This window comes from Culex quinquefasciatus, chromosome 2 (assembly GCF_015732765.1).
Source record: "Culex quinquefasciatus strain JHB chromosome 2, VPISU_Cqui_1.0_pri_paternal, whole genome shotgun sequence".
Classification (NCBI taxonomy): Eukaryota; Metazoa; Arthropoda; class Insecta; order Diptera; family Culicidae; genus Culex; species Culex quinquefasciatus.
The window spans coordinates 204288051-204304923 of record NC_051862.1 but is presented as its reverse complement, the minus strand read 5'-3'; the positions used below and the strand labels follow the sequence as shown (position 1 = coordinate 204304923).

At 40.4% G+C, this 16873-nt stretch overlaps 2 protein-coding genes across 2 annotated transcripts; both read right to left on the bottom strand.

Annotated features, from left to right (window-relative positions):
• On the bottom strand, positions 1 to 657 carry LOC6034390 (transcription initiation factor TFIID subunit 13). Its single transcript, XM_001844656.2, has 2 exons — positions 469 to 657; positions 1 to 410 (listed from the first exon to the last, which is right to left on the bottom strand). Exons 1-2 carry the CDS (start codon positions 508 to 510, stop codon positions 45 to 47), a joined length of 408 nt encoding a protein of 135 aa, XP_001844708.1. The 5' UTR covers positions 511 to 657; the 3' UTR covers positions 1 to 44.
• Positions 658 to 10519: 9862 nt separating this feature from the next.
• Positions 10520 to 12789, bottom strand: LOC6034391 (protein nessun dorma). Its single transcript, XM_001844657.2, has 2 exons — positions 12675 to 12789; positions 10520 to 12614 (listed from the first exon to the last, which is right to left on the bottom strand). Exon 2 carries the CDS (start codon positions 12610 to 12612, stop codon positions 10594 to 10596), a length of 2019 nt encoding a protein of 672 aa, XP_001844709.2. The 5' UTR covers positions 12613 to 12614; positions 12675 to 12789; the 3' UTR covers positions 10520 to 10593.
• Between the last annotated feature and the right edge of the window lie 4084 nt (positions 12790 to 16873).

Sequence of the window (16873 nt, the reverse complement as noted above, 5' to 3'; positions counted from 1 at the left end):
TACTTGCCAGTCACCCCCTCCCTATATTAAACCTCCCCACCCCCTTACTTCTCCTTAATCTTAGCCTCCGCACCGACGTACTTAATCTCGTCGAACGCCTTCCGGGCCCGCTTCAGTTCCTCGTTCATCGTCAGCAGGTCCTTCACGCGCGAGTACTTGCGTGCGTCCTTCCGCACCAGAAAGATGATGTCCTCGACCTGGACGCGCCCGGTACGCCCAATCTCCATCGCCCGGTGGGTCATCTCGGTGATGAACTCGATCACCAAATCCTCCAGCAGGTCCACACTCTCCGTGTACGGATTCTGGTCGTCCCCGAAGCCGTACATCATGCAGCGCAGCTCCTTGCTGAACAGGCGCTTGCGCCCGGCCGTGGACTCGATCTGGACTTCGCCCAGGTCTTCGTCGTCGTACTGGTGAGAAGGTGTTTGTTGAGAATTTTGTAAACATAATGTAGAAAACTTGTCTTACCTCTGCCTGGTCGAATGTTTCCTCCGCGGGATTGCCTGCCATCGTGTGATGTGATGCTTTGCTTTGGTCAACGTTTTACGATTAAAATACTCTTAAATTTTATTTAAAACAAGATTAAAAAGATGTTTTTGAATCCCGTAAAACTTTCTCTGTTGAATCTTGTATTTTTTTTTTTAGGATTGAAAACGTAAACAGTTTATTATCGGTAAAGCAGATTTGTGACAACTGTCAAAATTGTGGGGTGGCGTTACACTACACTGTAACTGAAAATCGCACTTTGCTGAGTTCGAACCGTTCGAACACACACACACACTTTGTTGTGTAATCGCAGTCGAACTGAAAAAATCGTATGGAAAAGTTCGAAAACGAACTCAGCAAAGTGTGATTTTCAGTTACAGTGTATCGCAATGCGTTACGTGTGTGCTAGGGATGTCAAGAATAGCAAAACCAGAAAATCGTACTTTGCTGAGTTCGTTTTTCCGAGGTTTTCAAAAGATTATAACATATGGAAGACCAGATTTTTAAGCGAAGATGGCGTTCGAATGGTGAACGCCCGCAATGTCAAAATCACGCAGTGGTACCAACATTACGAAAAAAGTGTGCCATGGCATGACAGCCATACTTTTTTTTCTAATATTGGTGCTACTACGCGATTTTGACAATTCGGGCGTTCACAATTCGAACGCCATCTTCGCTTAAAAACCTGGATAGGTCCTTTTCAAAACAAACTCTAGATTTTGTTATTTTATTTAATAGACAATCAACTATTCAAATTTGACTAAAATGGGGTCACAGAATTGAATTAGATGTTAAAACAAATCCAAAGTCCCATACAAAACATCGGATAATCGAGGCTTCAGATAGTCTAGTCTGGACCGTAATAAGGCTCTGGAAGGCATCATTCCAGATCGGCCATTTGGCGGCCATGTTTGTTTTAGAAAAACATTAAAATCTTGAGTCAGAATGTATCAATCAAAAAATAGTTTTCTTTGTGTTGTTTGTAGAAGCATTTTACATATCGTGATTATTTTTCCATTTCATAAAATGAAGTTTAAATTTGTGATATTATTGCTTGTGGTACCGCCCTAATATTATACCAGCTTGAGCGAGCAGGATTAAGTCAGTGTTACCTAGAATACAACAATCGTGTAGCTAACGTCAGCTGGGGGAGTTGTTGTGATGTGCGCGAGTGGACAAGTCGTGCTGCCGGGAGTGACCCAGGACAGGACAGGATCCCGGATAGAACCCCCATAATAGATCACCACAAATTGGCGACGAGGATGGGATCGCATTGTTTGGGTAAGACCGTACTTGATTTGTTTGGCAATTGAAAAAGGTAGACGATTGCAATGCTTCACGCCTAAGCGACCACAATGCGAAATCATTTGTAATGTTGTCAAATTAGGAAAGTGAAGAAGCTACGAAAGAAAACAATTTTAAAGTTTTCTTCAGTTTGAGAGTTCAGAACTGAACATGAACTTTTCTAGGCTTCTGGGCTGGAAGTGGTGAGTGATTGTTTGTTTACATGAATGTGTGCACGCTGAAAGGGAAATCCCCAGTAAGTAGGTAAAAATTTAAGACAAATCAAAATATATTTTTAAAGGGTTTGAGTGAATTTTCGCCGAGTCCGGTGGTGCAGTGGTAATCGTGATTGCCTCTTAATTCAGTTGGCGTGGGTTCGATCCCAGGTGGCCCAGTGACATTTTCGAAACGAGATTTGTTAGATCAAGTTTTCCGTTGGCGAAGGAAGTAAACACAGAGTAAATGTCAGTCAATGTGTACGGGTCGATATCCGCAAAATGTAGAAGTCTTCTTCGGGAGAGTCGATGGTCGACCGTTGGACTCGCAATCCAGTGGTCGTCAGTTCTAGTCCCGGGGTGGATAGAAACTGGGTGTAAAAAGTTTTGTAGTTCTTCGTCACCTAAATCGAGTAGAATTCCTGCTATAGAAAACGCTATGCACTAGAGTAAAAAAAAAAATATTTTTTTTGAGTGAATTTTCGGGTAGAAAGCTTTACTCGATTCGGAGGTTGAAATTGTGTGAAATATATTCACGAACATGGTTTAGTCAGATGCCATCGTAGACTTGGTTCATCGACAACGAAAACAGTACACAAAATTAACACTAGGTCACCGACTGAAGAGAATGTGGACGTGGGGAGTGTTTTAGGTTTGTTAACATTTCTTTGAATTTTTGTTTGTATGTACAAATAGTTACAGACTATGTTGAACCAGAGTGGAGACAGACTGAAGCAAGGGCGTGCCGAAACATGTTTCCAGGGTTTGGCCAGATGAATTATTAGATGTTCTGTTCGGCAAAATATGGGAGAGAGCAGAAAGAACTTTGACGTTATAGTTCAACCTAAAAATGAGTTAAATTGACAAAGCAGATGACATACTCGAGGCTTCGAGCCAGTTGAAACAAGACGGGAAGACCACGAGTCTGACCCGAGGCTTCGAGCCAGTTGAAGAACGGGAAGACCAAGAGTCCGACCCGAGGCTTCGAGCCAGTTGGAAAAAAGACGGGAAGACCACGAGTCTGACCCGAGGCTTCGAGCCAGTTGAATAAAAAAGACGGGAAGACCACGAGTCTGACCCGAGGCTTCGAGCCAGTTGAAAAACGGGAAGACCGAGAGTCCGACCCGAGGCTTCGAGCCAGTTGAATAAAAAAGACGGGAAGACCACGAGTCTGACCCGAGGCTTCGAGCCAGTTGAAAAGAGACGGGATGAACAAGAGTCCGACAAGAGGCTTCGAGCCAGTTAAAAAAAGGCGGGAAGACCAAGAGTCTGACCCAAGGTCTTGAGCCAGTTGAAAAAAGGCGGGAAGACCAAGAATCTGACCCAAGGTCTTGAGCCAGTTGAATAAGAGGGAAGACCAGAACCAGTCAGAACCCTAGGCTAAGAGCCAGATGCAAAAGACGGTAATACGTAGTCGGAACCCGAAGCATTGATACAAATGAAACACGGGGAGACCTGGAGTAAGAACTGATGTTTATGAGCTGGATAGAAAATATGAAATGGACAGATTCCAAAGGGTAAGGAAAGATAAAACCATAAAGATCGAGAGTCAGAAAGTAAGGAATAAATAAAGGGTGATGCCAATAGCCAGTAAAACAGAAAATGGCCAAGAGCAAAACGTAGGCTAAAAGCCAGAATGATATTGCGTAAGAAGTCAGGAAGGATTGAGAGTCAGGTAAACTAGAGACCAAAAGAGAAATTTAAAGTGCAAAGTTGGCAAAGATCCGGGAAGGATTTATTATAAGTGTTAAATAAAAAGTTCCATAATAGGAAAAGTAATCCCCAAAAAAAAAACGGTTAAATCGGTTGAACCGTACGCGGTGTGATGCGTATCAGCTAAAAAGCTGCGGGGGAAATTCGCCAGATTTTCAAACGCTTGTAATTACTTTTAAAAAGCTAATACAGTGGACTCTCTCGATGTCGATATTGTGGGGCATAATATCAAGCAATCACTGTCACGGCTCTACTGTCGTTTGCCAGGGGCGAGCTGTACTGTTTAATGTCACAACTGAGTGACACTCACTATGAGAGCCAGTCTTGGGCTCTCAGAAAACGGTGGCTCTCACTCAACCGTGATGTGTTTCGGGCGAGCAAGCAATCGGGCTCTTTTGTACGACGGTGCTCGCGAGGTAAGCGTACGCGCTGGGAGCTTCTCGTCTCGAGCCAGAAGCACAGATATGGAAGGAACCGTTGAGAGCGGGGGGCATCATATTATAGAACGAAAAATCAAAGCATGCTGCTTGAAGCCTCAATTCAAGTTGAAGGGACTGATAAATGTTTTGACAGCTGGAGTAATATTGATATCGAGAAAATCGACAGCCAGAGAGTCGACTGTAGATTGAATTAATTAGATTGTACAAGTTGTTGAGAGTTTGAAATAATTAAAGTAGATATTCTGTAATAAGCGTAACAGTTAATGAAACACAAAGATGGATAGAGTATAAACCGCTAGTAAAAAAAAAAGAAGACTCAGCCAAAATTTAAGTATCAGCCGAATGTCAGAATGATGTGAGTCGAGAAATCGACTGCCATAATAGAGACCGATAAAGAACAACTGCAAATAGAACTCGAGAACTCGAGAAAGAGAAAATTTTCTCGCGAGAGCGCGATAATACCAACACTGCAGAATAATGATCTTATCAACTGGTAGGAAAAAAAGGAAGATACACTATTAGCAAAGACCACATAATAATAGATCTAGTTAAAAAGTAATTGTACTTTGTGGGGTGCAAATGAAAAATGAACAGATAAAATGTGTAAAAAAAAGGATGCAAAAGGAAAATTTAATTACGATTTCTTACTGGAGGGTTAAAAGACAAAGTTAAAGGCATAATTAGAATAGCAAAGATTTTATTTTGGTTTGGCCTAATGTTTGTGATTTGTTTGTTTAAAAATGAAGAAAATAAGTGTTTGAACATTATTAACAAGATTTTCAGTAACGAAACATTATACCAAATTTTGAAACACAAAACATTCACAAATTCAGAGGAGCAGTAAAGCGGATCAAGTTATTATGTGCCTAAAATTCATTTTGATTTAACAGTGGTAGAGAACCTACAGGTTTATTTTTTAATTGTAGTAATACAAATCTGGTTGACCTTTTGAGAGCAAACACAACTATGTTAATAAAAAAATGTTAGCAAATGTTTCTCGTAAAGAAAGGACTAAGTAATTTTATCCAGCAGCTGGGTTATGTCACCCCATTATTGAAGAAAAATAGTAATCTAAATAACCAACTAACACATAATAATTATAAAGCACACAAAGTACATAATTGATCAAAGCATTATAATCCAGATCGGTAGTTCATTGAAGAGAGGAGAAGATAAATCACCAAGAGACCTTAAAAAAAGAAATAAATAGAGCGAAGAGTAGGACGAATGATAAAAATTGATAGAAAAGCTAGATTGGTCCAAAAAGTATACATTAAGAAGTGCCTGCTAGACATTGAATAGATTGGCATCAAGATTAGCTGAAGAAGCTTGCTATGTACTTTAAACTTATCGAGAAACAGGTAGTGTCATTTTGTGATAATGAATATAGATTCACTATCTGTAGACAAAACGAGATGTGGTACCGCCCTAATATTATACCAGCTTGAGCGAGCAGGATTAAGTCAGTGTTACCTAGAATACAACAATCGTGTAGCTAACGTCAGCTGGGGGAGTTGTTGTGATGTGCGCGAGTGGACAAGTCGTGCTGCCGGGAGTGACCCAGGACAGGACAGGATCCCGGATAGAACCCCCATAATAGATCACCACATTGCTCATAACGATAAGGCTTATTTTTCTGAGTACAATGACCCTTTGAACGACCGCAAAGGATTTAAAATGGATTTTGAATTGAATTTAAAAAAATTAACTTCACGGTCCGATTTGTTTTCAGTTCGCGCGTTCGTTGGCCGATGAATTTTATTTTTGTTCTCTTTATATGGTTTTCGATAGAAACGATCCGATTTTTGTTTTTTGAAACAAGCAAGTCGTATTGCTGGATTAAGTCCTTTCCATATCATCGAGGATCGGAAGGCACGTCGACGAATATGTTTTAAGGCTTATGATATAAAATAGTTTTAATGAATGAAGCCCTTCCTACATCACCGTTGATCGGAAGGCACGCCGACGGAGAATTTCTGGAGAATCGCGGTCGAATTAATACTATATTTGAATCCCTAGATAGATATCTTTCCGCAGCCGGCTGCCTAAGATTTTTAAAATTTCAACCGATAAACAAATTGCTCATGGTCGCATTACCTACCACAGTGAATCCTGACCTCATACCCATCTTACTAACTCCTCAAAACTCATGTGATACTTTGTCGGAGACGCAGCTGATTTAGCGGTCTCATCACTCAAGTATCGGCTAACATTCCCATCCACTTCCCCGTGTCTTACCTCTGGTCGTGGCCGGCGTCGGTATTGATCAGCACGATAGGGACCTTTGAAAATTGCGAAGGGGTGATGATTGGTTCCTACTTTTCATCTGTGGTCCACGGAGCAATGTTTGGGGGTCCTGGTCAATAACGAAGTAGCAGCTACGGGTAGATACCAATGCTATGCTATGCTAATTTAAAAAAATAACATCACAGTCCTTCTTGACAGAAAAGGTCTTACTTGACAGCTCGTTCCAAAGAGACCATAGTTGATCCATGGAAAAAATGTTGTATTGTCAATTTTTTTTTGCATTAAAATGAAAAAAAAGTGATCAGAAATGGTTTTTAACCGTATTTTTTACCGTTGTAAATAAAAATTTACATAGGGCTTTAGTACCCAATTTACTTTTTCTGGACCCTGAATTCTGATTCAGAACCACCATTGACAGTAATTGTCCCAAAAGTGAAAGACACCATCTACCACCAGAAGATACACCTATTAGAAAATCTTTTATACTATATCGTACTTTGCTGAGTTCGTTTTTCCGAGGTTTTCAAAAGATTTTTTCAGTCGACTTTTTTCTAGGTTGAATAAAAAAATTGTTTGAAAAGTGGAAAACGAACTCTGCCAAGTGTGATTGCCGCGAAACGATGCAATGATGCAAAAACCAAATGATCCACTTTCCCCATAGACAAAAACGCCCAAGAACAAAATTAAAAAGTATAAATATTGAAATAACAAGCCACAATAAATGAAAATAAGTGTTTTAAAATGCATATTACACTAGTTCAGTTGATTTGCAATTATTGGTTTTTGTTGACGAAACCAAAAATTTCAGCAAAAAAAATCCGGTTCTGTTCATAGATTTTTTGTTAAAATTCAAGATATTTTTGAATAAACCGAAACACTCTACAAATGGTTTTAAACACAGGGGAATGCGTTTTAATTTGATTTGAGCAGATTGCACTCAAAATTTCATTGCAATTTTGAAGATTCTTGAATTTTCTTTGCCCTCTGATTTTTCGGGCCAATTTTGAAAGGGGGTGGAAAACTTTAAAAAATATTTGTTCTGCAAAAAAATCTGAAATTCTAAAATATTCAAATAAATATATGTAAAAGCCTAAACAAATTGTTAAATTTAAAAAAAATGTAAATATTTAATTTTAAGACTCAAAAAATCAAAAATAATTAAAAATCACTGCTTAAAAAATTTGAAAAATTAAAAAAAAAAAAACAGGCATATAGAAATACAGTCTAGACTCGATTCTCCGATGGTCTCGAAAATATTTATTTCGGATAATCGCTTGGATAATCGAAAGTTCGGATAATCGAATCCAGAATTTATTTTTTCGTTGTCTTATTTTTTATTGTGTAGCTTTAGTATGATACCTAAACTATACGCTAAATTGATTTGGAATTTTTAAATCCAAGATGGCGGTCAATATGGCGCTGGCGAAATATTGAAAAATACATTTCTAGAGTTTTTTTTTCAAATGGTCCTATAACATATGGATGACAATAGCTTATAGGTCCTTTTCAAAACAAGATTTTGTTATTTTATTTAATATACAATCAACTATTCAAATTTGACTAAAATGGGTCACAGAATTGAATTAGATGTTAAAACAAGACAATGAAAAAAAAACAAAAAAAAGGTTTCTTATTCAGTTATCCAAAGTCCCATACAAAACATCGGATAATCGAGGCTTCAGATAGTCTAGCCTGGACCGTAATAAGGCTCTGGAAGGCATCATTCCAGATCGGCCATGTTTGTTTTAGAAAAACATTAAAATCTTGAGTCAGAATGTATCAATCAAAAAATAGTTTGGTTTGTGTTGTTTGTAGAAGCATTTTACATATCGTGATTATTTTTCCATTTCCGAAAATGAAGTTTAAATTTGTGATATTATTGCTCATAACGATAAGGCTTATTTTTCTGAGTACAATGACCCTTTGAACGACCGCAAAGGATTTAAAATGGATTTTGAATTGAATTTAAAAAAATAACTTCACGGTCCGATTTGTTTTCAGTTCGCGCGTTCGTTGGCCGATGAATTTTATTTTTGTTCTCTTTATATGGTTTTCGATAGAAACGATCCGATTTTTGTTTTTTGAGACAAGCAAGTCGTATTGCTGGATTAAGTCCTTTCCATATCATCGAGGCACGTCGACGAATATGTTTTAAGGCTTATGATATAAAATAGTTTTAATGAATGAAGCCCTTCCTACATCACCGTTGATCGGAAGGCACGCCGACGGAGAATTTCTGGAGAATCGCGGTCGAATTAATACTATATTTGAATCCCTAGATAGATATCTTTACCACAGTGAATCCTGACCTCATACCCATCTTACTAACTCCTCAAAACTCATGTGATACTTTGTCGGAGACGCAGCTGATTTAGCGGTCTCATCACTCAAGTATCGGCTAACATTCCCATTCACTTCCCCGTGTCTTACCTCTGGTCGTGGCCGGCGTCGGTATTGATCAGCACGATAGGGACCTTTGAAAATTGCGAAGGGGTGATGATTGGTTCCTACTTTTCATCTGTGGTCCACGGAGCAATGTTTGGGGGTCCTGGTCAATAACGAAGTAGCAGCTACGGGTAGACACTAATGCTATGCTATGCTAATTTAAAAAAATAACTTCACGGTCCTTCTTGACAGAAAAGGTCCTACTTGACAGCTCGTTCCAAAGAGACCATAGTTGATCCATGGAAAAAATGTTGTATTGTCAATTTTTTTTGCATTAAAATGAAAAAAAAAAGTGACCAAAATGGTTTTTAACCGTATTTTTTACCGTTGTAAATAAAAATTTACATAGGGCTTTAGTACCCAATTTACTATTTCTGGACCCTGAATTCTGATTCAGAACCACCATTGACAGTAATTGTCCCAAAAGTGAAAGACACCTTCTACCACCATAAGATACACATATTTGAAAATCTTTTATAATATATGTACAAACAATACATTAAAAACATATTCAAAAGTATCATCAAAATTGAAACAAATTCGAACTTAAAAAAAAAAAAACAAAACAAAAAAACACAAAATCCAATCCAATTTTTTTTTGATTGTTTGTTTGTCGTAGTTTAATACGTGCTTCAGCCTTGAAAATTCAAACATAGCAACATTCCAAAGAAAATTTAATGGAAAAACAGAGCACCAAAACTTTGAACTCAAATATCTCGGAACTAACACAACTTTTCATGGTGCTTTAAGCTGCAGGTGTTCATGAAAAATGTATACTAACATCTCCCCAAATTTCATCAAATTTGGTTAACCCCTTCCCGCCCAGAGCAAAATCGAGATTTTTTACGTTTTTCTACATTACTTGTAACTGGATCGTCCAAATTTGTTGAAATTTTGATGATTATAAGTTAACATTCTATATAAACAAATGTAGGTTGAAGCAAGTTGAAAAAATGTATGATTGCAGAGAAATTAATTTTGAACGCAAAAATTAGTGGTGCTCTGAAGTAACCATGGTCGTTAGAGAGTTAAGCACAAGCAAAGTTACAGTGTGAAATGTAAACAAAAATGGGCCAATTTTAGGGAAACAAATAAGACCTGTTTTCGAAAGCCCGTAAAAATTACCAAACACAAAATTTTATGAAACAAAAAATGTGTTGCTATCATTTGAACCTTGGACAAGAACCCCTGTGAATAACATTGTGAGTTTAACTATTAAATATTCATATTTGTTAAAATTTAAGACATTCAATAGGTCAACATAATAAACATAGAAATAAAAAAAAGCAGAAAATACTATACAAATTGGAAAAAAAACAATCTTCGCATCTTCTTGTAAATATAGTTGTTCACTTTACATTTTTTGCTTAAATTTAGTTTGTATGCATAGGCATTTTTTAAATTTTGTTTAATACATCTTGGAGAAATTTTAATTCCTGTTTTTTTTTTCAAATTGATATTTTTTTCGGATCTCAATAAACTTTTTTGCTGAAATGTTTAGATTGTAAAAGATAAATTGTTTATTGCCATATTATTTGTACAAAACTGCACCATTCGTAGATTTTGTAATTTTAATTCCATTCGTTAAACAAAATAAACCCGCATTTTTAAAAGAGAGCTGCATAAAGGCACTCTAAAACAGGGACCATCACACGGAATTAGTCTTCCATATTTTTCCGCTTCTGCAAATAAAATAAGAACAAATTTATTCAATCTCATAATCAACAAACAACACAAAACCACCAGTCGCAGTCAGTCCCGTCTTACTCGCCCACATGTCCCGCCACACTATCATCAATTTCTATAACCGTATCGTCAATCTCAATCACGGCCACTTCGTCCTCGGACTCCAGCTCCGACGAAACGTCCCCGTCCGTCGACGAACCGTGGTCCAAATTCCCTCCCCGCTGCTGCTGCTGCTCCCCATCAATCACAATCGACCTGATAACGTCCAAGTCGTTGAAGAACCTTCCCCCGTCCATCCCTGAGTCCGCGTCCTCGTCTTCGTCACCGCTAATGTCCTCGTCCATGTCCAAAGATTGGTAAAGACTTACGTTCGTTGGCAGGTCGTCGTCCCCGGCCGCCGCCGGCGCCATCTGGTCCACGAAGCAGGAGCTGTTAAAATCCAGCTCGGCGCCGTTGAACACGACAAAGTTGGCCTGGCCGTTGCCGCGGAACGCGCAGTCTCCGGTGAAGCGGAATTCGGGGCGATCGATTTGGGCGTAGTTGGTGTAGGTGGTGCGCGGTTCGGGGGATTCGTTCGCGTCGCCGTCGTCGTCCGCGTCCAGGATGACTCCGTAGCTTTTGCAGGCGTTGATTTGGGCGGCGGTGAAGGCGATCTGGCCGCCGCGAAGCACTTCGAGCCCGTTGATGCAGGACTGGATGATGGTGTTTGCCAGTTGAATGGTGCAGTTTTGGTTGGAGTAGATTCCGGTGGAGAAGTGTTGGATGACGGAGTTTTCGAAGCGGACGGTGGAGTTGCCGAACACGACTACGCCTTGCTTGGTGGTAGATTTGGGATCGCCGACGAGGCAGCAGTTTTTGAACGTTACGTTACCGCGCTTGACGAGGACGCCAGTGCGGACGTTGGCGCAGTCTAGCATGATGTTTTCAAAGCAATAGTCTCCGTCGATCGTGAGAAGAATGCTGTCGTCGTCTTTGGAACTTACGACGGGAATGTCTTCAAGGGTTTGTAATTTTTCCCGCTCGCAAGCCTCGACAAAGTTGACCGAGCTGATGGCTCGCAGCGAACCAGCGCTGTTGAGATATTCAAGAAACTTGATCTGGTGCTTGCCCGGGGGCAGATATAGATCATCCGATGACTTGCACCGATCCAGCGCGCCCTGCAGCGAGTCGCAAATCCGAACGATCTTCCGCTGGTCAATATAGCGCTTTGCCTCATTCAAATACTGCATCTGCTGATCCAGCGTTCCGACGTGGGTCACCACGAAAGCTTCAGCCGTAACTTCAAGCCCAGCTTCGAACGTGGAGTCGTCTTCGGGAAAGCGAACCTTCTCGTACACTTCCCTCATCGCCGGGTTCTCCAGAATGTCAATCTCGTTCTTGATCGCGTTCAACCTCAGGTGAAGCTTCATCATATCTGTGGCCTTGCTGTTCAACGTCAAGTCGGCACATTCCGCATCCTCCTCGTTCTCTTCCTGCTCGTCAATCTCCATCTCCAGCAGCTCGCGCTTCTTCTGAATGTAATTCGCTTCGGCCAGTAAAGCAAGTACGTGCGAGGACAACCGCTTCGACATCGCCTTATTCTTCATATCGTAGTAAAACTTGACCCGACTCTCCAGATGCTTCCCCGCCCAATCGACGTCATCATCACTGTCATTGTCCCACGGCATCCAGATGTGCTGGTAGAAGAACCGCAACCGGTCCACGCACTCCGCCGTTCGGTCCACGTTCAACGCGTCATTTTCCTGGTCCTTCAACGGCCACAGCTCCTCCAGCGAAACCGTCTGCCGTTCCGGCAAATGCACATCATCATCCTGCACGGCCTCCACCAGGAACGTCGCCTTCAACTCGTCAAACAGCACCTGCTCGACCGTGCCCATGATGACCGTTGGAAAGGGAATGGCCAGGTCTTCGCACAAAACGCGCGGCACTCGCCACAGCGCCTGCCAGCCGGTCGGTTCGATCGCAATCTCCACGTAGTTGGCCCACTCGGTGCGGACGGCGCTGGCCCCAACCGGAATGCCCTCGCGCGCACCCAGAACCGTGGAAATTTCCTGCATCCGGGTGAGGAGGGACTTTTCGAACTCGTACACATCCATTGCTTGAATTTGGGGAAGATTTTTGTAAGATAATCTTCAACTAGCACATTACGATGACTTACTTGCTTAAATAGTAACTTTTAACAGTGAAATAAGGTAAAACAATAAAAATAGTTTACAATCAAACAGTTTCGCGCTCTGAACGTTACCGAAAAGCAGCAAACTTTTTCAAAATTTGACTGGCTGTCAGAACCCTTCGGGAACTTTTTGAAATTAAAAGGGAACACGGAGAAAAAAAAAAAACCTATAAAATTTTGAAAGAATTTAAAATTCCACCTTCAATAAATGTGAAGTTAAACAAAAATAAACTAAAATTCTAGCTAAAATTTCAAAAAAATTGAAAACCGAAAACCTTAATGTTAAAAAAGTAATAATATACACATAAAAAAATATTACTGTAATGGCAAAAGTAACTTACTGTTGAAATAAAAAGTGGTCAAAATTTGCTAGATTAAAAGTTTTTATTCTTGTTTTGAATATGCAAACTTTTTTCTGCACCAGTTCTGGAAGGACCGTCTGTAAGAAACCCTAGGTCCTGGAGCTGTCTAATTGAATTACTTCCAGAGGTTGGAGCGAGATCCGACGAACCTGATCAAGAACACCTACCTGGAATACCTAGAGAGCCTGGAGATTATTAGAGAACGGTCATCTCAAACCAAATGTACCAATCGAAGCACGAGAACTGTCAAACGGAGGTACCAATCGAGCATAAAACATAGGATTATGCTCGATTGGTATCTCCGTTTGACAGTTCTCGTGCTTCGAATGGTAGTTTTGGTTTGAGATGACCGTTCTCTAATAAGCTCCAGGCTCTCTAGGAATACCGAAAAAGTCACCGGTGAGTATTGAGAATATGTTCAGTGTCTAGCCAAGCCTAAGGGTTATTCACTTCGAGTATATCGCATACTGTGTACGGCAACTTTTGGATACAATTTATATCGGTGTAGTTGTCAAAATCGGTCAAAATAATAAACAATAAACAACACATTTGGAAATTTCGAGTTCTGGAAAAGAATCTGTTGCTTGATCTGTTGGCAATTAATCTACATTTGGGGACGGAATCGAGCTGATAGATTGTTTGAATTTCAGCGGCCAGATGATTAAATTTTTGTTAATTTAAGTGAATAAGTAGAAGGAATCCTGATGCGGACGCAAAGATCCGGGAAAAAATGATTTGATCAACATTAAGTCCAGGGTATCGCAGCTGGTATAAAAAGCCACATCGTACTACGAGTCGATTCCTCTGAGATTTTACAGCTGGGCGAGAATTCTGGGGATTCTGCCTTCGTTTTTCTGTGTCAACGGTTGTTTCGAGGGCGATGCTGTTTGAATTCCTTTCGGACGAGATTTTATTTTCCGATGTGTTAATTTTTGAGCGCTTCAAAGTGTTCTTTTCCTTCCTCTAAATTTAAAACCCTCCTCCGCCACGGATGCTGAAGCGTGGCACCACTTTCCTGTGGGTGACCCCTTCGCCGGTGCCCACCGGCTTCAGCGAGGTGTTCAAGCAGGGATCTCCCAGCGTCCTCTACTACCATCCGTGCAAAATAAATCCTGGTTTCCCCAGGATCCCGGAAGAAACATCCCCCCCCCCTTGTTCAGCGCTTGACAGGTTCGTTGATCTTCATCAACTGTTGCTTGAACCGCCTCGTCCCGACAATGTCCTACAGGTACTCCAACAACCCGCAATCGCTCTCCGCGATTGTCTTTGGTTTTATCACCAAAATCGACTCAACCTCGCCCTGCAGAATCTGAAACCGCCAACTGCATCTAACTATCAGCAAAAACAGCACCAAAGTTTGACGTTGACAAATGTCAAAAGATTCCACACTGAAATAAATCTTCATAGATAATGGTCAATACTGAGTCCCGTATCATACGCACGATATCTAGTACGATACTCGCTACATACACACTCCATACAAACCTCAGTATCAGAAGTGATCTGCCCTTAGGGCCAACTTCTCCCAAGCCTGTCCTTATGATGGCCGGCAACGAAACCACCTTGTTCTATACATCGCTGCTGTGCTCCATATTGAAGGCCGCGATGTTGCTGCCCAACGAAACGTCCATCCGTAACCTGCTCAGCCTGGTGCCTTTGGACGTGACCGGTGGCGTACCGTAAGAATCGGTTCAGCTTGGACGCGGAAGTTGGCCAACTATGAACAGATGCGTTAAATAAAATAAAACGAAAGCAAATGTTTTTATATTAAAATATTGAAATAAAATCCATCACATTTTTCGAAAATCATCACTGTAATGTTAAATGTTATTTATTCTTGCCAATAAAAATTTTATTCTTATATTTAAAGTAAAAAACTTTTACCGATACAACGATTCTGTTCCAGAAATGCATGGTAATATCAACAACTTTTCAACTTTTAAATTCAAATGCTTGGACTTTCTACGATTATTCACCAACGCAAACGTTTAATCCAACGAACGATCTTTTTAAATTTACAGTATTTTATCTTTGTGTGTATGTATACATTTCCAGAGATCGTGCATAAAAATTTACGTAAGGTTTCAGGACCTTGAATTGAAGAATTTGAGAAATAAAAATTAGAATTCAAGAATTGAAGAACGAAAAAATTTAAGGTTTTAAAAATTTAAGAATTTAAGAAATAAAAAATTTAAGAATCTGATAATAAGAATCAAGATTTTTTTTGTGAAATATTCAGGGGGGTGGTGTCAGAGTAAAGAGTTGCTCTCAGGGGGGTGGTGTCAGAGTAAAGAGTTGCTCTACTCGTCCATCACCATAGAGCTATCTACGTGCGCATGTATTCATGTGCGTACACGATGGATTTTTAGGTTAAAATTTGTGGTCGCCAGCAAAAACAAATGGTAAGCTAGTGTGCGTGAGATCGGGCTTAGATAACTCTATAATCTTGCATTAGTAATAGTGAGTAATCCCTGTCTGAAAACTAGCCCACGCATTAGTGTTTGTGAGTAGCCCCTATCTGAAATCGACTGCTGGTGGTAGTGGTAGATCATGGCCTATTGTTTACATTCAGAAACGTCAGAACGATCAAACCATTAAAAATGTGAAATTCTTTTCAGGAGCGGCGTGAAAAATTGTGTTCTTGTTTTCATTTTTGCGTTATCAGAGATTAAACGTGGAAGTGTCGCGGCTACCATTAAAATAAGTCGTAGTCTTGATCACTTTCCGAAAAAACACATCAGAGTTTTTGAAGCTGAAACATAAACTGGCTGGCTGTTGAAGATGGTTTGTACCGGAAAGGCTGAGTTTCAGCTGGTCATAGTTTTTGTCAGTGGAATATAGGAGCAGTACGGTTCCGCGTAGTTGGTTCCACTTTCTGCTTGCAGTAAGCTAGCCGAAGCAATTCCTCGGTGAGGTGTTAAAATGTACAGTCGACTCTCTGGTTGTCAATATCCAAGGGACCGTCGAGGAAGAGAATCATCAGTTTACAGAACGATGCAAAATGAAGACTCGATTAAAAAATATTTTTTTCTTGATACCCAGCTATGGGAGAGAATCATGGCAACGTCCATCAAACAAAAACAAACTAATGTCAAACACCCTTCAAAGCTTCGTTTCGCCAAGAAAAATGTCTATGCAAGCCATGAGAAAGTGAAATTATTGACAACCGGAGGAGATTTTTAAAGCAAAAAGAATCCAAGGGACCGTCGAGGAAGAGATCCTTCAAGCAAGGGAAAATATCGAGGAATGAAGATAATTGAAGTATGCAGATTGAAGGGACTGAAGAATTCATCGATAGATGGAGAATTATTGATATCGAGAAGATCGACAGCCAGAGAGTCGACTGTAGTTTTTTTTTTTGCGGCGAACCAGATTTGGCGATGGAACGGCTCCGAGGAGAACCGGTGCATTTAATTTCTCATCCTTTTAGCCGGGAATCCGAGTTGACAGAAGTATTTTTTTTTCGTCTTCTTCTTCATCTTCTCGTAATCCTCAGACGCCTCAGACGTATTGGTTTCAAGAAGATGGCCGCCATTGCAGGGACCCGGATGGCCGCCATTGCAGGGACCCGGAAATATTTGTTTGACGTAAACAATTAGTGAATTTAATTCAGTGTAAGAATTGTAATCCGTAATTTCCCTTCAGAAACGAACTCAATTCTCACCTTTTTATACGAACCTCGCCGCAGTCAAAAACATTGACATTTTGACGTTTCTCTTATCGATTTTTCTCCTCGCTCAAATCGCAGCAGCCCGCTGTCAGTCTGCGAGGAGATTCTGCTCAAGCAGCAGCAGCAAAACAAGAATTTTTCGCGATTTTCTC

What these genes read in the sequence shown, in the direction of transcription:
- LOC6034390 (XM_001844656.2), bottom strand. Translation starts at nt 510, where the DNA reads ATGGCAGGCAATCCCGCGGAGGAAACATTCGACCAGGCAGAG. An exon ending in AAACATTCGACCAGGCAGAG is followed by an intron (nt 411 to 468) that starts GTAAGACAAGTT and finishes CCTTCTCACCAG; the next exon opens with TACGACGACGAAGACCTGGG.
- LOC6034391 (XM_001844657.2), bottom strand. Translation starts at nt 12,612, where the DNA reads ATGGATGTGTACGAGTTCGAAAAGTCCCTCCTCACCCGGATGCAGGAA.